At 41.3% G+C, this 26,018-nt stretch overlaps 1 protein-coding gene across 1 annotated transcript in view; it reads right to left on the minus strand.

Annotated features, from left to right (window-relative positions):
- rnf13 (ring finger protein 13) overlaps nt 1-26,018 on the minus strand; it is a 53,220-nt gene that overhangs the window by 18,580 nt on the left and 8,622 nt on the right. The window contains exon 4 of the mRNA XM_022194732.2: nt 16,128-16,250. Coding sequence (XP_022050424.2) covers nt 16,128-16,250 — 123 coding nt within the window. The remainder of the gene's footprint in view (nt 1-16,127; nt 16,251-26,018) is intronic.

Here is a 26,018-nt window from a genome sequence, read left to right on the forward strand (position 1 = left end):
GAAGATTCCTACAAACAGCTGGATGCGACAAACTAAACTTGAACTGCTGCAAACTTTTGTCAAAACCTGGATTATACTAATTGCTGTGAATTCATCTTTTCTTTTTAAGTTTGTAATAGATGTGAAATAGTAGGGCAAAGTCAACAAGAAGGACGTGAAAACTGCATATTTTGCACTCTGTGATGCTTTTCAAATTTGGATTTTTATGGAAAAGTGATCAGGGTGTTCAGATATTCAGACGTTGTTAGATTTAGGGGAAGGAGTGCATGTCTGAGCGGGGCTAAAGCGAACATTTGTGCTAAATTTAAAGTAATTTCCTGCAGCCTAGGAGTAATATACCTCAGGTGTAAAGCATAAAGCACTACTTGTAAGCACTGGCTAACAACATTTAGCAAACCTAAGACCATCCGGGCGTATTTCTCTTTAAAGCGCTGCAACATGAAGCCACGGACGAAATGCTGACGTTAATTATTAGTCGGAGCATGTGCCACCCTCCTGTTGTACATTAACACCCAAAACCAGACAGTGAAAGTGAGATGGATGCGAGGCTGTGCAGACTGCACCATACAGAGACCGAGGGGAGAGAAATCAGTTTAGTTTGGGTCACACTGCAAAGCATGTGAATGTCGTCTGCTGTTAAATGAAAGAAGCTGGCTGCTCACTCTAACCTGAGCGATCAGGGGTTTGCGAGTGTGTGTCAGCCCTGCAGCTCGACCAGGCGTCTTCACACCAGCATTGTGGTCTGCTGTGATGCAAGGAAATCCATTTAGAGCTGTGAGGGTGAACACTGCGAGCGTGTATTGTGGCCTGTGTGGACGCCAACACTGAACAGCTCTGTCTTTTGTCTGTCCCTTGTCATTGTAATTTTATGCACAGGCATACGTGAAGCAGCGTGTATGGCAGCCGCAGCATTGTGATCCCATGTGTTTAACTGTGAGGCTGTATTGTGAGGAGGTATAAATGGCGACTGTGTGCGTCTTGAGGCAGGCTGTCTGGATATGTGACACACAAAGTACCGAGTCTGGATGAGAGTGTGTGCCTGTGTGTTTTAAAGAAGGGTAGTGAGACAGGTAGAGCAAGATTCCTACGTTAGACAACCCAAATGGATATTTCTATTTATTTAGGATATTTTATAGATAAAATTCTTAACTGAAGCACCACTGAAGATTTTGATAATATTTGATGGGCAGCATGGCCATTTATTTCATAATTGGTTAATGATAAAACTAACTTTAACCTTGCCTGCTCTTGATTGTGTTTAAAACATGTGACAACTTTACATATTTTCCATAAAGAAAGCATACGCTGTGGCAAATGTTTAACTCCTGTGTTGTCCTGCGGGTCAAAATTGACCCGTTTTAAAGGTTGTAAAAGTGTAAAAAATATATATATATTCACAGTAAAAGTTCTGATGTCCACATTATCAACATTTTTGGGAAATTTCTGAATATTTTTGGTGGAAAAAAATGATGAAAATGTTTCTTAAGAACATTTTTTGTGAATGTTCTTAAAAAAATATTCGACGTTTTACTAATATATATTGTAGCTCCCATATGTAATCACTTTAGATATTTTTAGGATTTTTTTGGAAGATTTTTATTCATTTTTTGAAAATATTTACAAGAATTTTCTATCCAAATTTGGGGATTTGTTTTTAATGAAACTTTTAACAAATTTTTTTAAGGAATTATTGGAATTTTCTTCCTGAAGGTTTTGCAAATTTTCAGAAATTCGGGGAATTTTTTTTTCCTGAATTTTTGTATTTTTTTCGGACAAGAAAACAATATTTTTTTGGTGCCCGTAGATAAGGACAACAGGAGGGTTAATGACCGTTACCTGAGGTGAATTAGACAGATCCGAACAGGCAGAAGACACATGCCTAAAGACTGCAAAAAAATCTGTAAGAAAGAAGTGAACAGTGTGTAGCTTGCTCCTTATCTCTGCTTGAACAGCCCCAAGGCTACATTAGCTGTCACTAGCATAAGATAATCTCTTGCCCAACTTTCTGAGACGGAGTTGCATCTTGGATAAGGTAGATGTATAGTTTTGACGAGGCAGAGGAATGCAATGAATGAAAATGTGATCTCTCTTGTTGTGATACATTGATCTTTGATCCGTGGTCATACGTATAGGAAATCACTTCCAAATATAGACAGAACATACACTGTAACATTTGAAAGTCATGCTTTATCTCCTCAACTCTCATACGTAGCACAAAGCTATTAACATTTTGCTATTAACTCCTGTCTTAGAAACCGATCTACAAATAAGTTCAGTGTCTTTCCACAGTAGTGGTAGGGAGCCATTTTGGCTGCAGGCTGTCTGGATGCCAGTGTGTGTTGCAGTCGGTCTGCTTGAGATCTGCAGAAGAATTTAACCTCTGCTGCTGGCCCACCCTTGTGCTTACATGCACAAAGATAAGGACATTCAATGCATTCCTGAGCCAAAAGAGAGAAAAAACGGGCCAAGACGAGCCAGAATGTGAGATATGAAACCTTTAAGGCTAAAGAAAATATACATATCGATAACGCAAGTGTGTGATTCAAAACATACAAATCACACTCACGATGCATCACAATGGGAGGACCTCTGTTGCTCTTACCCCATCTGCTGAGCTTTAGCACCATCCTCCAAGTCAATTTAACAGCCTTCATTAAACCATTTAATTGCTGCTATCCCTGAGGGACGACACATAAAATATCCTGCTGTTCTCCTTCAGCAGCAGATTAGTCGGCAGAAACCCAACATGGTTATAATGGTGTTTTGGGAAAAAATAGTCACTCACGAAACAAAAATGGGGATTTTTTTGCATTTTGGTCTGTTGGTTTTGTTTGAACTCCTTTTGATTCCACCAAAGGAAGCTGACAGAGCAATATTACACACAGCAGCTGCCCTGCACACCTCCTGTGGAGCTACAGTGGAAAAACTACTGTCACATGATGGCCCGACTTGGCTCTACAAACTTCTAGCTCTTTTCATTTCTTTTCCGTCTTCCAAAATTCACATCGTTTTCGCTTTTTTTTTTTTGGTACCATCAGGCCTTGGATTCAAATCAAAGTGGAAGCACAGTAATCATCTGAAGCTTGTTTTCCTTCCATGGCACCCTGTGGTACATTGGCCAAGTTCTGACTTGGCCGCCAGCACAGACAGGGGAGGTTTATTCATGATGTTGACCAATTAGGGATTTTTAAAAGGCAGATTTGACTTCATGTAATTGGCTGTTGTTTTTGGAGCGCTGAGAGTGAACTTAATAAGCTCCATGTGATATTTTGTCAAGAGGTTAAAATGCAGTGCAAGCCTACAGTAGAGGCAGAATTTAACATCTAATCACAGAAATGTGATGATTTGGTGTTTGTGTGGTAATGATTGCATTACTCTTTTTATTGATCTTCTAGAAATAACATCATCATCATTTGCCTGTGCTTGGTTTAGTTCGATGTGTTTGTTGGTCCAAGAAAGTGAACAAGTCAAGCCTGCGAACACGAGCAAGAATTGGCCTTAAGGACGCTAACCAGCTAGTCCTGTCTCGTCTCATGTGTTCCTACCTGTTGGATGGGCAGTTTACCATTTCTCATCCATGTTCAGGATGAGAGACTCACTGGAGAGGCAGCGAAACTTGAGGACTGACACATCAGCGACCTGGCCAGTTTGGAGGTAGGGAAACACGAGACAGGATAGGGCTATGTGTTCAGGGGTGACTGAATTTTCACGAAGCTTCCAAGTAGCAGAAATACAAATCACAACTTCTTGTAAGAACTTTCACGATAAAACTGGACTGAGAACAAGATGCAAAGATTTATGAGCTGGCCCTTCAGCCTTGCAGTCAAGTGACAGGCTGTTTGTGCATTCAGGCGACCATATACACAACTCACCATGTGATCACATCAGTTTAATAAAATCTGGGGAGGAGAACTGTGACTTAAATCATGTGTGACGACAAACTGAAAGAGCCAATCCACTGGAAAATCATTTGATATGCATGTCCAGAAGTGTTTACAATGTTATGTGGTTTACAGTGATTTCAAAGGGCAGCAAAGCCTCACACATTAGAGACATTTAAACCAGTAAACATTTGGTGTTACGTCTAATCAACCTCCAGAGTTAGATAGTGTAGGCAGATGAATGCAAACAAAGTCGTCGAAGCTTCCACACTTGAGTTTTCCCATAAATGTGTCCTTCTGCCCAAACATAATCTGCCGAGCGTCTGCGCCAAGTCCTCTGGAACCTTGAGGAGTTTACGTGTCCTTCAGTAGGAAGGCTGCAGCTACCTGGAGGCCGACTGTTCTGTTGTATCGAGCTGCTTCCTGTAAATGTGTGGGACTGTGTGAATGTGAGGGAAGGTGTTACTGAGAAGAAGAAAAAAGCATGTTCCCAGTCAACTGTAAAATGGAGTAAAAGATACTTCTGAGTAGCTTTCTACTACAGGTCATTGCACTTTCCATTCTTGTAGACATGTGAGTGTGCACATGTTTGTGTAAGACCGCTGGTCTCAGTTGGCTGAAGGTGAGTAAACGGTGCCAAACCTTAACTGTTTGAACAGAAGAAGAGCAGGACACACGGTGCAGCAAATCCTTTGTTTTGATTTGTATGTGTCTTATTGTTCTGCAAGCCTACTTGTCCAGATTATGTTAAAAGTACATTACAGAAAGACGTCACACACAGATAATTTAATTATCAATTTGCTGGTGTCACCTGTCAAGAGAAATGCGGGTTATGTTTGCTGTCTTTCCTCCTCATACTAGGTTCTGTAAGACTGGTGTGCACAGAGACTGCTGATAGCATCACTAACTACTGCTGCATCACCAGCGTGTGAGTGTGTGTGTGTCAATAATTACTGCGTCTTCACTTGTGTGTGTATCTGCTGCCAGCGCTGTAGTTTTCTAATGCGGTGCTGCAGCTAAAACACACTGACTTGTCTTCCCTGCTTCTCCTGTTTTTCGTTCTCCTGTCTCCTTCGCACATCCCTGTTTTTCCTCCTCTAACACGCCTTCCTCTTTACCTCCTCATCAGTTTTTTAATCCATTTTTACCTCCACGCTTCTGTCCGGTGAAGCTCGGCCCGTATAAACGACCAGTGTGGAGCCTGTTGCAGTCCATGGCCTGCATTTGCTTAAAGCAGACTTGACCTCAACTGTGGCTAAATGAGTTTGCACAGCGCAGCATACGTTACCCTCCAAACCCAAGTTTTTCTGATCAAATGCAAATTTCTTTTCATAACATTACACTTGACTGTGTAGGTGTATTAAGAACTTTTTTTTGTTTGCAAATGTGGACTTCCACTCTGTTTTCAGAAAGACAAAAACTAGAACCTGAACTGGAACAGGAGGTCCCAATCTGGTTCTAATTTTCCCCCCTTTCTCCACCCTCAAGTGTCTCTCTCCCATGTTACGCCCGTCTCCTTCTTTCTCCCCTCATCTGTACTTCTTTCACCCTCTAGTTCCTCCCTTCTCTCTGCCTGTCCACAAGCTTTCTCCTCCCACCCTTTTCCTCCTCTTGCTACCCTTCCTTCTTCATTTCTCCTCCCCGCTCAACCTCTTTCTCTTCCTCTTCCCTTCCTACCTCTTCTCCAAATTGAACCACTTCCTCCCTCTCATTATCCCTGTTAAATCACCCCGACTGCTAACTTCTTGGGAAATCTGCTCAGCCGTCGTCCTCTGATATTTCCACCCTCCCCCCTTTACTGTCTCCCAGCCCTCTTTTCTCATTCAATTCCTCTCTGCTCCGTCATCCCACCCTCCCTCCTCCGTGTTTTCAGAGGAATGCTGCACCGAGCAGAGCCGGGTTTTAGTTTCAAGGTCCAGACTGTTGATTAGATAAAGAGTTCAATAAAACTGCAAACTACAGGGAGGGACCACAGACACAGATAAGAGCACAGGTGCAATTCATGCCACACATCTGTGTGGGTAAAAGAGGCTATATTTGAACTACAGGTGCCATAAAGACAATTATAATGATCATTACTTCCTTCAGTTTGTCCTTAATCTTCACTTCTACTTAAAACTCTGAATGTGGCAAAAGTGAGACAATATGCAGCCCAATCAGTGGTAATATGTTGTAATTAAGAAAACTTGTGACTGCAGTGTGTTACAACGCCTGTGTGTATTTTTTAGAACACATCTCATGCGTGTGTGTCCTGCAGGCAAAAAGAAACAGGCCGAACTGTTTGTTGGTGCAACGAATTGCAACAGACAAAACAGTATCTCAGAAAAGGAACAGAGCCACATGAGACATGGCTGTTGCCGCACACACACACACACACACACACACACACACACACACACACTCGAGCTAGTCATACATCCAGTTAGCCATGGTCATACCCTGTCATAAGACTGAGTGAGCGTGTGCAGGAAGCTGGATCATTGTTTGAATAAAGACTGAAGCCTGTGTGCAGCTTGGGGGCTGTGAGGTCACTGCAGCACAAACTGATGAAGAGCGTTTACTGCAAGGCAGCGGCAGGAAGTGAGGTTAGAGGGGAAATTACCAGCCACCAGAGCAAATGCTGAACAAGTCTGGCTGTGGCTGGTAAAAGCAGAATCACACCTGGATACTATTCTGACCAGACAGATGATAGTGTGTCACGCTGTTAAAATAAAAATACACAGCCTTGAGCGGTGCGACTCATCTACAACTTGTCAGACAGGTTTGATGAGTTGATGACAGACTGGAGTTAAAGGTGACTGTTAGTGCAAAGTAGAATGAGAGACTCTGTCCTTCGTCTTTTTGCTACATTTTTTCCCTCATTCATTGGGATTCTTCAGCAGCATTTCAACCTGATGGATCAGCTGTCATTTGATGGCATTTCTAATCCGCAGTAGACACAGATTACAGCACCACAAACGACAGATTTTGCTTTTTGCAGTCTATTTCCACTAGAAATCTGCTGAAGCTTTCACTTGAATGAAATGGAAAATTACAGAGATGAATTACAGGAATTGCTGAAAGTGGAAGCGTGCTAGAAAATCTGCTGAGACAACAATCTCACTTTCTGGACTCACGAGCCTCACGCTGAATTCTAATTTGTTGTGCATTTTGAGCTTTCATGACTTTGTTGTTGCACAATATACTGAAGTAACAATGTGAGCCTTTATGGCACTAGTAATTTCATTATTCCTCCTGATTACGGTTTACTGTGATGATTAATGTTTACTGTTGCTTATTGTCGCTCTACTGTATGATACATGCTGCTGTAACATGGGAAATTTCCCCGGACAAGCTGAGTAATAAAGGATTATCTTATCTTATCTTATCTTATCTTTTACCTCAGTCGGTTTTAATGAGAACACGCAAGTAGTTAATCAATACATTCTAATATTTAGGAGCTCAAACTTGGATAAGACACAATACGGATGCTATAACCATCTACACAATAACACAGTTTAAATTCAAATAACAACATAGTTTTCCTCTCTGACGATGCTTTTGGAACAGCGTTACATCAGTATAAGTAAAGCTTGAGTCAGTACCGTAAGTGCACAGTGTTACACTGAACTATTCTCCTAAAAGCTTTTGATGGAGAGAATTGTTTGATGTTTGATTCCTAATCTCTGTCAAAGGAGATAAAGGTTTTTACACCGGACGAAAAGGTGGGGCTGCGCAGCCCTTTGAAAGGCAACTTTTAAACTAAACCATAGCGTGACTTACGTCTCACAGTGGAAATTTCCCACTACACAAAAAGCTGTCTGCTCTACCAGTCAGTGGGTGCTTTTACATGGTTGTTACCAAATACTAATTCATTGAGATTTTAAGTTTTTAGTACACATGTGGTTTTATCAAGTAAACTATTCCAAACAAAAAGACAGGAAGAGGGAACTGACGGGAAAAGTGGCAGATAGAGGGCAGCAGAGAGAGCCTGAAGGAGTAAAAGACTGCAAATGAGAGTAAGAGAAGAGCAGAAGAACGTGGTTACACAGATCTCGGCATATCTGAATATGTTACATAACTAGAACATTATGTCTCAGTGTATAGAGACCTGCTGCCTGTGTGAGTGTTAGGGGAGGGCAGCAGAGGGACAGCCAAAAAACTCTGCAAAAAAATATAAAAGAAGGGAAGCAACAAGGTGGTGTTCATGGCAGGGAGAGGGGAGGAAAAGGGTATAGAATTTCCTGTCCAGCCCCTCTCCCTTCCTTCATAGAAAGGTCAGAAAGGTCACCAATGAGGCACTCCCCACCACCTAAAAGAATTCTAGTGTACAGGAAGTGCAAACCCTCGTTCTCTGGAGATTCATTTTCCAACGAAAAAAAAAAGACCCGCCATGGAGGAATGCTCACACACACAAAGACTGAGTATGCCTATTAACATCCCTTCACTTGATCTCCTTCAACCCCTCCCTCGTCTCTAACGCTCTCTCTCTCTCGACATTCGACCTCCTCTCTGTCCTGTCGTATCGCGACACACACACACACACACACTCTCAGCACTACATGCCCTCCTCCCTCTCATGCGCACACTCCACCAGTGGAGGTGCTAACACTTGACGGAGGGTTAAGTGGCTGAGTGTCTGCTTTATTGCCCATTACAGTCACAGATGCAGTGAAACCCTATGCTGTTGCTCGCTGGATGCTAATGGCCAAATGCAAAGAGCTGCAGGAGGCTGCAGGAGGGCAGAGAGCAATGGAACGAAGCAGCATGATGGCGGAGGGGTGACACACACACAGACGAGTGCCCCGTCTCAGTCAAGATGGAATCTATTATTCCTTTGTTTCCCTGCAGCTTCTGGAAGGAACTGAGCCCGGCTAAGAGGGAGGGAGGAGGGAGCGTTTGTATGCCGGAGAGAGAGGGAGGGATGTAAGGCAGACAGCTGCATGCTAGTGACAATCTGACAGTGTGATGGGCAGTCAATCTATACATGTGTGTTCATGTGGTGATGTCTGCAGAGGAGCAATCATTAAGGCAGAGGCTGAATGCACACCCAACAGATAGACTGAGAGAGAAAATGTGTAGAGAAGGAGACAAATACAGAGAAATTCCCTTCCTAACACTAATAAGCTGTAAAGTTTCCAGGTTACCGTGAAACCCTTGTTTATAACTGATAATTTTCCAAACTGAGTTTTTTTTTTTTTTTTTTACTAGTTTTAGTTATGATCCTTACGAGTGCTGATAAGTTTCATGAGCAGTAAACACATGATTCTAGTCATAAAGCAGCATCTGGCACATCGAGTCAGCCCTGACGCTCATTTATCTGAATGACCACTGCAAGAAAAGAAAATAACTTGCATGTCAAAAAGCATTTCACCCAGAGACAGCCACAGTGAAGTCACATTAACAGGACACTTCTGACAACAAAGCAAGGAAACAATATTTTTTCGATTTTGCAATACGATTTATTTTTGGAAGTATTTTGTGGCAGCAACTGCATAGATACTGATAGAAAATGCAGACAGAGTCAGATCACACCAGGGACCCTGTGGTTACATCGTATGCATCCAAATGATCCAGTCACTGGTAGTCAGTGTTTTCTGAGCTTTTGAGTGATGAATACTTTTTAAAGATTGTAATTATGCTATTGTTGCTTTTACCAGGCAGATGTCATTACAGAGCAAGGAAGCACAATTGATTGAATATTAATCACAATAACATTTTGGTTTCCACAATCAAATGAGCATGATTGGCATTTAAAATACTATGCTCACGGAAAACAGCCCAGGTAGATAAAATCACTTGGTGTCACCTTAGGTAAATCTGACACTAGAAAACCTTAGTTCAATCTTCTCAAAGTAATATTTGGTCATTTGTCTGTCTTAGCGCTGCAGTAACTGAGTGGAGACTAGAGGCTTCACTGTGCACAGCCCCTACCTAGCTTCTACTAGTCTGTATGTGAGGCATTTAGGGAACATCAGTAAAACGTATTGTCTATTTACAAGCAGATGTTCAGTAAGTGAGGCATCAAACCAAGGATGTCTGGGATATACGGTATGCGTTCTAACCAGGGCACATCAAGGAAAGATGACTTGGTATTTATAAATCATTCTTTTTTGCTTTCAGAAAGTGTTTTTCCCCCCAATGTGAATGTAAGGTCCTTGGGACATATGTGTGAAAAATGTAAAATAAGGAAACTGGCAAGGAGACAAAAAATCTTTTGGCTAAGAAATGTTCATCCTGAAACATGATGTCAGATTCTACCATCAACTGATAAACACAGCAACAAGTAGACATTTTTTTCCTGTTAACCTCAATCAACTGCTGCCAACAAAATCCCTAACCCTAAAAAACTCAGTTGCTGTCTGACCATGACCAGGCGTGAACTAACCGTGACGTCACCCGTTGGTTTCAACGCCGAGAAAATGAAGCCCGGATTTTGCTACTTTCTGGTTGCCATTTTGGATTTTTTGGAGCCAGTGTTGTAAAAAGTGTCATTAAACAGGCTGGACCGGAGAGCAACTAGGGGCAGGACCAGTATATGGGCGGGCCAGACTGAGAGCTGAAGACTCTCTTATCCCACCCACGTTTTACCGCAGAGGCTTCTTTTATCGTGTCAACCACATTGAAAGAATTAAATGTTACCGACGTGGAGCTGTAAGGGGGTCCTCCTCACGGTTTAATTAGCTTACAGTAATGCCGTGACTTACATTAACACGTTACACTTCTGCCGCATGTATCAGGGTCTAACTAAAACACACAGGCGAGAGTCAGCTGCCGCTGTTTGCATAGCAAGCGTTGCGGCGTCAGCTATTACATACGACAGAATGGGATAGCTAACCGAGATGAGACGTCGGCTAAAGCTTGCACTCGGAGGATAGCTAGCGTAATTAGCAAGGTGCATCGATGCCGAATGTCTCTTTTTTAGGCCACGACACCTCAGAAAAAAGACAGATTATTGGGGTACACTGTACACATCATATTTAACGGTAAAACTGTATATGAAATGCAAACATTTACTTACCGGAAAAACTGGATAACGGAACCCTTTGAGGGTCTGTTAGTGCAATTAACAGAGGAACAAGCCATGGCTACAGTGAACGACAACTAATAATAACAAGTCAACAAACTGGAAACCTGTGGAAAATAACAATAATTAGAGGACAACTTAATCTAAATGTGGATGAAAGCCAAGTTCCACAGAATAAGCCTGCTGAAAGCCTCGCCCTAAAGGATCTGTCAATCATTCCAGACAAGACTGTCTATCAAGTATAGCCACGCCCCCTGGCTCCGCCAACTTTAACGATTTATTTAAAATTCAGTATTGATTTATTTTAAGATCGGCCACCTGATCTCTCGTTTTGACCATGAAAACTAACGGGAAAAAAATCCTGAGCTGTAGAAAATCAGTCTATCAAATTTTATTTTTTCCGGTGATGAATTGGGGTCTATGGAGCAAAAGCTTTTTGGAGCCAACCTTAGCGGACGGCGTGATATTGCAAGTTTTTGACACTTCAGAGTGAGCTTCATTTTTGGAGCCAGATGCTATGTCCATCTTTATTTACAGTCTATGACCATGACACAAACACAGAAGAAGTGGGAGAACAAATACCACAATCCTCTTTCCAACAGACAACATTCTCTGGCTTTAAATAAATGCTCACTTCAATTTAACTGTAAAGAGCTGTGGAACATTTGACAGGTACACAATAAAGACAAATGTCTACAGAGTTAATATTCACAAGGTGATAAGAAAAACTAATCAACTATCTTCTCCTACAGGTGTTTGACGTTTTTACTCGACAGCCAACTAAAACAACTCCTTCATTTGGTCTAAATGTCAAAACCTGCAGGTAGGATTGCTGTTAGGTTACACTCAAAATGTCACCAGAGCCCAGCAACAGGAAAATCACAGTAAACTTTTAAGTCAAAGCTGCTCCTTTGAGGGCTGCAGGAGGTTAAATGGCAAATCTGATACGGCTCAGAATGTGTGTGTTGTGTACATATTGTGTGTGTCTGTGTGACACACAGCTATGCGGAGTCTGGTTACACTCCAGCCAAGGGAACACCTCACCGCCCTGTCTGTCAACATGTTCCTGTGTGTGATGCAGTCAGACCTTATAAGGCCATATGGCTGCTCCAGAGTTACAACGGAGAGCGAGGAAAAAAAAAAAAGAGCAAGAGGGAGAGAGTGACGGAAAGAGCAAGACAGCAAATAAAACAGACTGAAAAAGGGACAAAACCGGAAATGTGAGATTGGACGAATGGGGGAGGAAACCAGGCAGTAAAAATGGTGAAGCAGAGGAAAAGGTAGCACTAAAAAAATGAAGTGGGAGACAGAGAAATGGAAAGATGCAAGGAGGCTGCATGCTTTCCTCTCCTTAACCCCATTATTCATCTGTGCTCTCACTTTTTTAATCCCATCTCTTTTCCCCTCATATCTGCCTCTCTTTCTCCCCTCTCCTTTCTATTCCTTCTGCTGTTTTACTCTGAATTCATGAGCAACAGGTTTGAGACACATTAGAGTTCACATTTAAGTAGTGTTTCCTACATATGGACATTTTTGGTTTCTTTAAGTGGAAAAGTAAAAAGACAAACCTGGAAAACCTTCTCTTTTAAAGGACAAACCATCTTTGGGAGTCAACACAGGGGGCTGCATTAATTGTAAAACTCAAACTCACTTAGCGCCACCAAATTTAAACAATGTTTCTGCCTCAATGTAGAAGTTTTTAGAACCACAGGCAAATGTCAATGTGCTCACCGGTGAAGTATCTGGCAAAAATTCAGGATGTCTGCCAGGTATGATAAAAGCGTTTAATTTTCTACCAAGAAATCAATCATCAAGGTGTCAGATGTCTATAACCACAACCCAAGTTCAACCCAGCTCAATTCCTGGGTTAATTTATAACCAACAAAAGTTGTCTTCAGGAATGGGATAAGCAACATTTCTGACTTCATCAGTCTGTTAAAGTGACAGCATTCTGCCACTTTTACGTCCATGTTCCTCACAGCTCTAACCACACATACACGCCACAGCACCAGGAAGAGCACAGTGTGTGAGACTGAACAGTTTTTGTCAACTACAAGCAACTCACAACATGTTTTCATTATTATTCGGTTAGCTGTTGGTGCATTTTAGCTGCTATTTTAATTACTAGGTCATGTTGCACATGTAGTTACGGGGAAGATCTGACACACTAATGTCGCCACTGCAAACAGCCTGCTGTCAGACTGCCAAAGCGAAAAATCAATGAAAAAACTTGACAGAAAAATATTTAACCCTAGCTGACAGATTAGACTTTTGCTGACAGTAAAATAACAATAGTACAAAATTTACAATGGAGCATAGGACTCAACCTGAGAACAGACTTGCTGTAACAAATGATTTAACTGCAGATCAGCTGTCTGAGGTGAAGAAAAGTAGAAGACATAATTTCCTTAAAGATCCCGTCTTCATGTTGGGAATAATTTACAATTACAAATAACTGATGAAGCTGCTGTTGTTGCTCCACGTGTGTGTAAATGTGCATAACTCTCTTTTGGAGATGCTATTGTGGATCCTGCTGCCTGTTTGATTCTGTAGGTATGTAATAAAGTCAGCAGAAAGATTTTCAAACTTCAGCTTGCGGTAACATTTTGCCAAGACTTGGATTACCTTCATCATTAACGAGTCTGATTATATGACCTGTTACTCCGCAGTAAAGTTTTATTTTTATAGACACTTCAGACGTGAAGTCTCAGAGCAACGTGAACGAGAAGTGTTTTGTGATTCTGGCAGCAAACAGTGACGTGGTGAAATGTGGCAATAACTCTCCACAAATCAATTCACACAACTTGAAGTGGACTGTAATGTTGTGCATGCCTCTCTGGAAATGCAACGGCATGCAGGTCAGACTTGTGTCGTCTTGAAAGTGACGAACAAACGCCACTATGCTGGACCTAGTAAGACTGTCACTGCAATTTTTACAGGAAAGTGACCAGACATGATGCAGACATGTTCAGACGCCATCCAGGTCTCTAGACTGATTTTTTTCCTCTGGTAGCACCAACTTTCTAAACTGGTCCCAGCCTGTCACATTTAAAAAAATGCATCACTTGTTGAACATCTGCTTATCGACAGACACCACATTTACTGACCGCAGTGCTCAGATAGGTGGGTGACCAAAAATTACCATGAAAAGCGTAGAGCGTTCTAATGTCACATTTGTCCCAGATGAAACATGCCAGTCCTTTGTATGAACAGAAAAAATGGCACATGCAGGCATTTCACAAGAAGATCGCATTTAAAGCGTAAACACCACAGTAGATAGTGTTCATGGAATGGTGGGAAGCTAAAATCACTGCTGTGATTAATGTTTCATTTTGTGACTTTAGCCATTGTGAGTGAGTGAATTGCTCTTTTACCTTCACCAGTTCATTATCTTCCTGCCTCCCACCTGCCCTCTGATCAAGTGTGTCTGTTTTGGACTTCTCTTTGTCCGCCTCCTCTTCCCTCGTTTATTTTTTAAATAATCAGCTACAGATCACTTTATCTTTTTAACACACATAAACTAAACAGCTTGTCATACGCACCAGGCAGGGACAGACTGACGGAACCACCAAAGTTATAAAAGTAATACAGCGACACCAGTACAGCTGGATGATCATCATTCACTCACACGAATGAACCAGTTGAAATTTCAACTCACACACTCTTAGAAAAGGTTGCAGTCGGGAGCGCTGGCATCAGATTAATGGAAAGGAGTGCATGTCTGAGAGGAACCTTAGTTACTCTTTACCCAGGATTAGAAGCTGTGTTTGATTTCTTTTTATCTTACCATTGACAGATCATTTTCACAGACATTGTTACTACTCTGTTTCTCACTCTTCCTCCTCTGTCGCCTCTCTCTTCCTGTCCAGGTTTGAACATGGTGCACACACCCTTATGCTGCCTTTCTCATAGTACATGGTCTAACGCTTCACTTCACTAACGGTGATCAGATCTCTGTCTTTCAGCTGCTTCACTGACTTATTACACAAACAAGTTTTCAACGAGCACAAGCAAAAATCCCACACGACACGACAGCAGGAAAAGACAGAGAGAGGCAGTAAAATGGGTTAGATGCTCATGCAGGAAATTGTGTTTAGGGAAATGGCCACTTCCTGTTTTCCTGCTTCACCAAGCTGATCTAAGGTCTTCAGTAAAAACCATCTCTGAAGCACCACGTGCCAACAGAAACGCACCGTGAAGCAACACACAGTGTTTGTAGTGCTTGGCACACATACGCATAGTTATGGTTTTGGAAGCTTGCCCTTTGAAATTAACAGCTGGCGAAATAAATTGTTTTTGATTGCCTCAAGGTGTTTCACTGCAATAAATCAGCATCTGCAATTTCACAAAACCAGACACAATCAAAAAGTATTAAAAGTGTATTAGTAAAATAAACAGTCCATAAATCACTGTAACAACAACGCTCCACATGCCTTTGGTCAAGTCAGTTTAATTCAGTTTAGTCGGGATAAAACTGGATATGTTATATATATATATATATATATATATATATATATATATGTTATATATAAATTAGGCTGATTAAATTTCCATGTCAAGATAAAATTCTAAAAATGTTTCGGGTTGATTGAACCTCTGATCCACAAGCTTTTGCATGATTTTTGAAACACCGGTTTTGGCACGAGCTATCGCTCGATTTCGGAACAAGATTTACTTTCTAGCGTTCTGAGCTTTGGACACAGACCACAACAAAAAGCGATCGCCAGGTAATGTGGAGGTTTTCGTTCACTTCTCATCTCTAGTATGTTGTGGGACACTCGCTGAGACTATCTGAGCCGGTCAGGGTGGGGAAAAAAAAGCACGGTGGGGAAAAAAAAGCACGTTAGGGTGGACTTTGACGCGGGGGGCCTCTTGCCCCATGCTTTTCTCTAGCTGAGCTGCTAAGCTGCCTGCCTGGCTAAATACTGGAGCTATGTCGAAAATTCATTTCTCCATCACTCACATGTATGAAATTACATATGAAAACAGACCCCAGGTTGAAAAAAACCGAAGTTCCCCTTCAAATGAGAGGAACTTAAAGATTTGATAATTATTTAAATTCTTACAGTTTCTGGTTCTAAAAAAATGGTGACATTTTAGCCAATTTTAACATAACATAATTTTCAAACCTGCAGAGGGTGTTTAGGGACTCAGAGGATTAAGGTGTGCTGTGGTTTAGTCAGAAAGCACCTCCATCTGTAACAACTACATACATGCACCAAACAGTGTAAACTCTGTACCTTGATGTCAAAGTTGCAGTCAAATCGTTTGATGAGGACGATGAAGGCGCCCGTCAAGTTGTCCCTCGGAGGAGGTTCGATGGGCTCGCAGGCGTTTTCTGGGCGAGCGCCAATCAGGAAGCCCTGCGGGGATGAAATCAATGGACAAGTTGAGAGAAATACATGACGGACATCCAATTTAAGCAAACGTCATTCTATGAGAGTCAAATGAGCAATTTCCACACAAAGGCATTGAATAATTACAGTAAAGCAACTGAATGAGGAACTGTTTTTGATTGAGAAAATGTACCATGTTTTTGCACACCTGTGTTACTGAGATCCCAAAAAGATCAAACAACCATCCATCATAATTACTTACTATTTTGCCAACATTATTTTCAGTTTTCTCAATTTTGGTAAAAGAGCTAGAATGGATCCGTTAGTGGTTTTGTTCAAGGGCACTTTGACAGGGATCTATGTCTGGAGATTGCAGTGATATTAAAGGTCATTAACTCACTTACATCTCTGGGACTGCTGTAAATGATTGCATTGATAACTGATGTAATTGACCAAAGTTGATCCACACAGATCCCCACCCATAGTTTGGCGCCCATGTAAACCACAAAATAATTACAAAGTCAGATTGAAATACAGTTCTACTGCCATTCTAACTCCTTAAAGTTACTAAAAAGGCAATGGGTAAGCTCAGTAAAACATTGATGTCCTATGTTGCAATTAGAAAGCAAGTGATCCACATCTGCAACTCAAGAGTTTTTGCAGAATCCTGCTTACAGAGAAACAAGCAGACGTTTGTGTTTACGTGAGCTGACAGCGACAGTCATGGCAATTTCTGTCTCGCTTCCCCTTTTTTGTCCTGAGAAATGACCCTATCCATCATTCAAAAGCCATTATATGATCCAAATTGTGAGTTCTGTGATCCATTGCATTCCTATTTCTGATAATATCGCCATGTGATAAATGACAGCAGCCCACAGCTGCAGATCAAGACATAAGCACTGAAAACAAGACTATTTCTGTGTTTCGAATATCTGCATGTACGTAAATCACAGTCCTTTCCAAGGAATGATAACGCAGTTTTATCCAATTCTCTGAACATGATTACTGAGTCTGTATACAGTTAACAAGCTGAGGAAAAAACACTGTTTCATCCCAGGATCCAATCTCAGTGCTCTGCTCCAAAGTCTAAGCAGTAGCATCCCTGTTTATCTTCCCTACTCTGGAATAGCAACATCCATCACATCCACAGATGAAAAACAGAAACCCACAAAATGCTGGGGAACACTTGCTGCTGGGAAGACAAATGTTAACTTAACCTGGTGGTGCATGCATAATGAAGACAAAAACATAGATATATATGCATGTATATTAGAGATTTCAAGGATGCCATTGTTCAAGTTTTCAGGGTCTCAGTTGGTCCTGAGAAACTGTGGTCCTTGTATTTCCCATCTCCCTCTCTGCAGCCTTTGTCTTAGTCCCATTTCCAATGACAGCTTTGAAATGACTGATGAGAAGAAGATAGTGAGATGAAGAGAGAGAGGAAGACTGACAGAGTGATGAAGGAAAGAAGAACAAAGGCTCAAAAAGCAAAATATACAAACATGGAGGCAAACAGAACTGGATTACCACAGATAAAAGAGGACAAATGGGGAAAAAACTAAAGGAGAAACACAAAAATAGACTTAAGCAAAGAATCAGGGCAGATGAAAGGAGAAGGGAAATAAACAAGTCATGAGGAGGGTGTGACCTGATGTTAGAGACATTTCAAAACCTCTGCTGCTCTTATGCAAGAGTAACTAACACCACTGTGTGTGTCAGAGCTGGGTGGCAGACGGGAAGTGTGGACTGCTGTGGGACTCTGGGACTCTGCTGCCACTTTCATCTCTTCATCTCTCTGTCTCCGTCTCACAAAGCCAAGGCTTTAAAAAAAACCCTGCTCCAATATACCACCGACAGTCAGCACTTTCTGTCTGGTGTCAGTTAGCAGCAAACTGATTTCCCGCATCTTGCCGGTGTCGCTCTGGTTGCAACTCCAAAAGAGCAGCTGAGCCACATATGGAAAATGACCGTTGTGACACATCACATTTGCTAGCAAATCTGTCCCACTGAACTACAGCAGGGAGAGGAAAAGTGCTGACTACACTGCGCTGTGTGGTTGCACTTAAACTTTAATAAGGCTCAGCATATGGAAGGTCAAATCCTGCAGTCTGGGGGAAATCTGCGGAATCTCACGTCAGGCGGGAGGAACGTGAGGAATCACCCACTGCCCTCGCCTTCGTCACCTCTGGCTGCCTCCAGCGCAGCCCCAGCCTTGCTGCTAAATGACATCACTGTGCCACTGCCTCACATTCCTCCTCTTGACTTTGAAAGCAGTGGCAAGGGCGCCCTCTGTTGGATGGAAAAAACACCTAAAAAACACACCTGCCAGCACTGCAGAATGCAGAGACACGAGCAGGCCGAGAAACAGGAAATAACTGAGGAAGGAGGAGGGATCCTGAAAGCGTAGCCTGAGAGGAGATGAAAATCTGTCTGTGTGAGGATATCCCATTTACCCACACAAGAAAGGTCTAATCCCACAGTATACAATTTTCTTGCTCTGCCAGAATATGAAAGCTGCAACTTGCAAACTGTGACACGAGTCTTCTTGTGGAATAATACGCAGTTTTGAATCATAATGTGGTGCCCGTTTACTGCGACTTTGACACCCTGTTGTTTGTCCAGGATGACTTCACGGCCCTGTGAGTACAACATGTTCCTTTGTTCAGAGAGACGCATAAATGGGGAAGATGCCTGTACAGTCACGGTATGTGGTTTTAAAGACATACTAAGAATAGCAACAAAGAACTCATCACCATAAGAATGCCTGAATTGCACAAAATAAACTTCTCTTCACTGCATTCAGTAAAATTTGGCCAGATGTCATAATGTGGAACGACGCCACACGAGGGCAGATCTGTCATTAAGCATGAGGTGGTACAAAATATTTTAGTTTACATACTCAGCAGCAGCCCACCTCCACAATTAACCCTCTGAACCCCCAAACATGCCTAAGGGTAGGTAGGAAAAGGTGCATCATCTTTTAAAAAAAAAAAAACTGCCAAATTGACACCTTTTTTTCATATCCAGAAAAGGTAAAAACAGGAAGTGAATCAGTGACTTTGTGACTCAGCTGCTATCAACAGTCACACAATGAAAATTTAGGGACTTTTTGGCAGAACTGCAGGATGCGTTCACACAGAGCAAACAGCAGACAACCACAAAAGAAATTAAGATGTAAAGCCACCACTTTTCCAGTAATGGGAACACTTGTGGGCATTTGGAAAAATGCTGTACATGGTGGTGCCAGGTTCTTTTCTCTCTTGTAAAATGTATAATCACAGAAAGATTTACGACAGTGTTAAACTGCACAAAATATCTTTTTGAGTTCCTTCCCTTTCCAGCCATTGTTGCAGTGTTTTCAAAGAGGTGCAGGACTTTAAATTGCAATAAAAAAACAAGCCCACAGAGTACAAATATGCTATGATTAATGACATTTTTCAAATGTACTCAGCAGTGTGATACTAGCAATGCAAAATCAAGGCATCGAGTGTCAGGACTGTAAATTTACTTAATCAGCCATTAACAACCCAACAAAGTGTTTTCAGGTTCAGTGACAGACCTTGTTGTACCACATGATGCTTTTATCTGAGACAACATACTGGTACAAAGCGCAAGTCTTCAGAAATTTGTCCAGTTTTAAGGACTGGTCACATCCGTGAGAACTGAACTCGCTGACCTGCAGTGTCTCCTCCTTCAGGCAGTGAGAGTATTTACAGTATAGAACACAGCGACTGCTTTCTGGATTTTTGCTCCCAGTCTCCTTCATCTCTGTTGCTACAGTTGCATGCCCCGTCAGCTCTGGCAAACCACTGCTGAAATAAAACATCACCACCAGTGTGATAGCAGGTGAATGTTACCGAAGCAGATATAAAACTGGTATACTGCTAAATATGGAGAGATTTACCTGGCACCGCTGGGGTTTATTAGTTTTGTTTGAGCTGGTCTGGTAAGGGAACCAGCATTCGTTTATATGTATAAGTTCTGCATTCCAGCCTTGAATTTAAGACTAACTTTTAACACTTGGGCTGAAGTTGGCTGGTTTTTGTTGCTTATTAGCTTGAGTGGGATACAAAAGAATACAAAGAAAGAAATCTGGTGTACCTGCAGAGTGAATTAGCTATTATTCTACAGCTTAATGTTACAGAAAAACCTGGAATTCATTTTATTAACAAATCCAATCCAAATGAATAAATTTGTCGACAAATTCACACTTGTCAACGATATACAGTATCAAAATTTTGCATCATGAGATAGCATGCCACGCAAACGGATATGCAAATATAACTTTCCACACACAGCAACATACACGTTAACTGTTGCTTCTGCAGATGGAAGTATGCATACAATATGTGTCACAAACAAATAACTGACTGGCTCTGTCCATTCTGGAGAGAGAGGTAAGAAGGGGGGTTATAGGGCAAAAAAATAGACAAAAACTACAGATGAGGTTGCTTCTTAAGTTTCTATGGTGCTCCCAAATGAGCAGCTTTAAAGTCCAACAGCAACTTGTTTGAGGAGTCACGCTTTTCATACTAAAACTTGTATTAACATTTTAGAGAATTAGTGTTGAATATGACCCAAAAAAACCCCAAATTTAAGCAGAAAACAACCTTTAGTTTCTTGCTGTTGTACTCACTGGACATCAAACAACCCAAGAGGGTGCTAATGTCGTCTTTTCTGCTAACAAACGAAGGGATGTTCTGTTGTTTCCATTTGAATTCAAGGGGGGAGGAGGTGATATTTGACTTTCCCAAATTATTGCACAGTGATTACACTTAATCCTGTCAGTGAAAATCTGACTATAGGGCTTGTTTGCAGCTTTGCTCTACGTTGAGACAGGAAAAAACAAAGGAATTAATAAATAATTCTAGCCTGACTGAAGCCTCCCATAAGCAGATTAAAGTCTGTGAGACTCCACACTCTGATTCGTTCATGTTCAGATTCCCTACTTGAACCTACCTAAACCACTTCAAAACCTGCGGTCTCATGCACGGCCACAACAGGAAGGAGGTGAGGCAACAGACTTTACTTTCAAACAGACATTGCATTTTCTCTGCACTTTTTATTCTTACGTTACTATTTACTACATTGCAGTGCTGTGGCACCGACCCCTGACCTTTTGAAGAGGCTTATCCCATTATTGCTTTCGGCCTAGACAGGAATGCCAGTGAAATGGGGGAGCTGCAGTCGAGATGTAGAAATAAAAAAAAAAAGGTGGTCTGTTTCTGGGTCAACGTCTGCTGAGAAAATTTGGGTGGGGAAAGTGAACCGTAAACCTGAAAGTCAAAAAAGAAAAGGGGCAAAGCAGCCAATAAAACCCCTCGACTCATTTTTTGCCTGTAAACGGATGGATTTGGTCTCCAGGAAGTAGTTTGCAAGATGTGTTGTCTGACTACGGTTAGTTTTGCAGATTGTATAGTAACAGTCACACTGGAAGGCAGAGTTTAAAGTTGGCTGATATAGATGAGGGAGATGTGATTTTCTTTAAATACGGGGATAATACCACACAATTTCGCTTTATTTTTGGCTTGCCATAGATGTATTGGTGATATGAAAACTTTCTTTTACAGAATGCATTATAGAACAAGGTTGTGGTAATTTAGAAAAAGTGTCATTCCATAATTTGTCCAGTTGTTTTACTATTGTAGCACATGTAGCAGAGTATGTGTCACAGCTAAGCAAACGGATAGATGTGGAGTCAAGCTTTGTCTTCATCGTAACTCCCCAAAACTGGTATCAGGCCCGAGCAAGAGATTGACAGTGTTACAGCTCCTCACAGCCTGAAGTCGCCGTTAATGTTTGCTCATTGGTTTTAGAAAGTCAGACACAGATCTCTTACATCCAACGTCAGAAAAGTGTTGGGGAAGGCATTTCTGAACCCCTCCTTCCACCAAGCACTACGGAAGGAGTATTACGCCTGCTAAGTCATCCGGAAACTAACAGGAATCATAACTGCCTGCTATTAGCTCATTATTAAGCATTTACCAGAACCAGGCATAAGACAAATGACTCATGCCGATGCATTAAATAACTACATCAGTGCTTCATCACCACGGAAAGCCACCACCACAACTGAGAGAACCCCACAGTCAATATTTTACCTCTTTCCTGTTGACACAACAAAAGCACAAAAGTGCACGTTTAACCAGAAAATTGGCTTGAATATTTGCAGAAGCCAGAAGGTCATTTATTGCACATTTGGCTGCGAGCAAAACAGAGGTACTTTTTAAAGTGAAGTCCAGAGACCTTCAGGGGTCCTTGAGGGCAGAGAATGTGAGCAGAGAAGTAAATTCTTAATCACGGGAGCAGCTGAACATTATATGTGGCAACATAATGTATCTGCACTGGCTCAATTCCCTGATAAAAGACCCATGAGTGACATAAAGAGCCAAGAACCCGAATGAGTCAACATCTGCCTTAAGATAATTCTGTCAGATAATTTCATTACAACTTAATTCAGTGGAAATTAGCAAACTGGAAATGACCACTATTAGCTCCACAAGCAGCATGACAAAGCACAAGTCAGTGGAGGAACAACGACATATGCTGGTCAGCCACAACAAAACCACTGAGCGGTAGAGTGAAAGACACTGATCGGTCTTGTGTAATGTTCTGCTGGGAAACATCGGGTCCTGGCCTTTATGTGGATGTTACTTTGACTTGTGCCATCCTTTCTATGGCAGCAGCACTCCCTGATGGTTGCGGCCTCTGCAAGTACGACGATGCAGCAAAAACTGCTCAGGAAAGGCTCAAGGAACACAACAAAGGCAGTGGGGTTGGCCAGGCCCACAGACTGACGAGATCCCAATCTGATGGGATTGAATGAAACGAACCACAACATCCCAGTGCCAGGACACCCTCACAAGTCAAGCATACATGCCCCAATGATAACGCAGTTTTGACGGTACAAGGGGGACCTAAACAATATTAGGCATTTGGTTTTACTGTTGTGACTGATTAGTGTACACCTAATCACGCTTCTTGGGAATGAATGAGAGCTTCTCGGCAATTGTGTTGTACAAAAATGTCCAACGGTGGTCTTTTCCTGCTAATCCTGAGCAGGGCAGCAGGACCCTTAAAGAGTTCATACCAAAAAGGCACAGTTGCCTAAACAAGAAGCCAGACCTGCCAGAGACAGCTATTTCTTCACAATCATATCTATAAGCAATTTTCATTAGTCTGTTGTCCAATTTTTAAAAAAATAGTCAATATGTGAGACTCAAGTTGTGGCATGGGAAGACTGAGAGGTTTGTTCAGTGATAGAAGATAATTCTTTCTGCTGATTCTACAGCAGTATAATTAGTATTCAAATGTCTTTAGAATGGGTTTCATCAGATGTAAAGATGTTTTAGAGGCTTGCAAACCTTATAATTTGTGGACACACATTGTCACAGAAATTACGTTTATATTTTAAATGGAAATCTAAATATTTTTATGCCATACCTTTATATTGGCATATTCAAAGAGCTCATATTATGTTTTTTGGGGGTTTTCTTCTTTCTTAAAATGTGTCAAAAAGCTTTTTTGATCAGATAAAAGACTTGCAAACTTACAAACACCCAGAAGTCATAGCCAGAGTGATATATTGTCCCCCCCGCAGAGGAAGCATGTCTTTACTGGCCTGAAATACCTTGTTTCAAGCTCAGGCTTTTCTTCTTCTAATTATTTATGTCACCGAGTTACACATTTGCAGAATGCCTGCTCCGTGGCTAATTTGGTGCCCAAACAAAGAATGAGCAGCTGCCTCTCATCCCACCATTATTTCCTCACGAGAACCACTTCTACTGGGCTTCATCTCTCTGCCTGTCCTCGTAGATCTAGGATTACGGTACATAAGCCACGCCATGTTCCTTTGTTGAGGCAGCTGTCCAATCAGAGCAGAGTTGCCATAATTAGTATAATCGATGAAAGTGCATCAACATCAATTTTTTAATCGACATATGTTTTTCTTTAACTTCAATGTATTTCAATTATGACAAATGTTTTTCTTCAGTATCACTGTTGTGTAATTATTGTATTGTGATGTCAGGGATTTTTGGCTCCAGTCACTGCTACAATTTTAGACAGTGACCGCAAAGGTTTCCAAAGACTTAACACACGTGGTCTTCGTGGGCTGCTGATCTGTACAGTTATAATCATGATTTCACCACGACAATGTTGTCTCAACTCACCATAGATATGAGGCAAAAACAGTGACCGCCGTTAGTTTGGTGGTATTTTCATAGTTTTTGAAGATTTTAAGAGACAGATGCTAAAATTAAGCATTTTTAGACAGAAACACACACCATGAGCAAAATAAAGTGTTTTTTGAACATTAAAGCATGCAAACATGTTCTAGTAGAACTCAAAAATAAAATTATGAACCTGCAAATGAGCAGTAAATCTGCTCTACCAGGGTAAGAGACTTTTGCACTGGTTCTCATCAACTGCTGTTACACTTTCCAAACCACAGAGACTTTCCAAAGGAAATGCAAGCATCTCTTTTCAGGCTATGTCTTTAGACAGGGCTATAATTGTGGAAATGAAAGTGGGTACAAAAATGGAATTGAAAAAAAAAAAAGCCTAAAACCCGAGAAAGATGCCAAGAACTTTACTGCGAAATTCTAGCAGTTACTTCTTGTATCTTCTTGGCATTGTATCTTGGCCAGTATCTAATGTAATAAATGTCTAAATGAAATGTCACAGGGCTGTGCCTTGTCTCCACAGAGTGATGCTCAGCTCAGTTGCATATTTCTTCTCTCTCTCATCCTTTATCTAATACAAATAAAGTCAACTAGTTACAAGATGACCTTAAAAGAAATATTTTGGTGTCAATTTCATGCCAAATGTGAGCTGTGGGAGTTGTCGAGACGAGTCTGCAACAATATATTTTGAAAAACTTCACCATTACCAAGTTTAAGAGTCTCCAGAGGATATTTAGAGCTACCCCAATTTTCAACCTAGATCTTTCTCATGTTCTGTAACAATCTGCACTACCGTTCAAAAGTTTGGGGTCACTTAAAATGTCCTTACTTTTGAAAGAAAAGCATTTATTCAATGAAGATAACATTAAATGAATCAGAAATACAGTCTAGACATTGTAATGACTATTCCAGCTGGAAATGACTGATTTTTAATGGAATATCTCCATAGGGGTACAGAGGAACGTTTCCAGCAACCATCACTCCTGTGTTCTAATGCTACATTGTGTTAGCTGATTGAGTTGAAACGCTAATTGATGATTAGAAAACCCTTGTGCAGTTATGTCAGCACATGAATTAAAGTATGAGTTTTCAGGGAAAACATGAAATTGCCTGGGTGACCCCAAACCTTTGAATGGTAGTGTATGTTCCTTACACTTGACTTTAGAGGGACAAACAAAAGTTTACTTCAATACATTTGTGATAGTTATTTTTTAAGCAAAAATTTGAATCTAAAGTATTTATGTAAACCAAAAAACTGATTTTACAGGTTGATGGGTCTGTAATGACAGATAATCTAATTTTCACATTATGAGGAGTGATTAAAAAGGTCTGAAACTGATTGTGGTGTACATGCAAGGATTGTGTCTCAGTTCTGTGTATAAAACATCTGAGCAGCAACTGTCAAGAGTCAGGAGACCGAATGACATACTATAAACAGCAGAATCTGGGTTACATGTGTATTTGTGATCACAGGTAACTGCACATTTGTGATTTCTCTATGGTCCACAAACTGGAGCAGAGAAAAAACATTGTATTCTGTGTCAGCCAGCAGCTGGATGAGCCCACCTTCATGTGGAGGATCGCCACTAGCGATGAGCGGTGGGTCTGCAGC

The sequence above is a fragment of the Acanthochromis polyacanthus genome, chromosome 4, assembly GCF_021347895.1.
Source record: "Acanthochromis polyacanthus isolate Apoly-LR-REF ecotype Palm Island chromosome 4, KAUST_Apoly_ChrSc, whole genome shotgun sequence".
In the NCBI taxonomy this organism is placed as follows: Eukaryota; Metazoa; Chordata; class Actinopteri; family Pomacentridae; genus Acanthochromis; species Acanthochromis polyacanthus.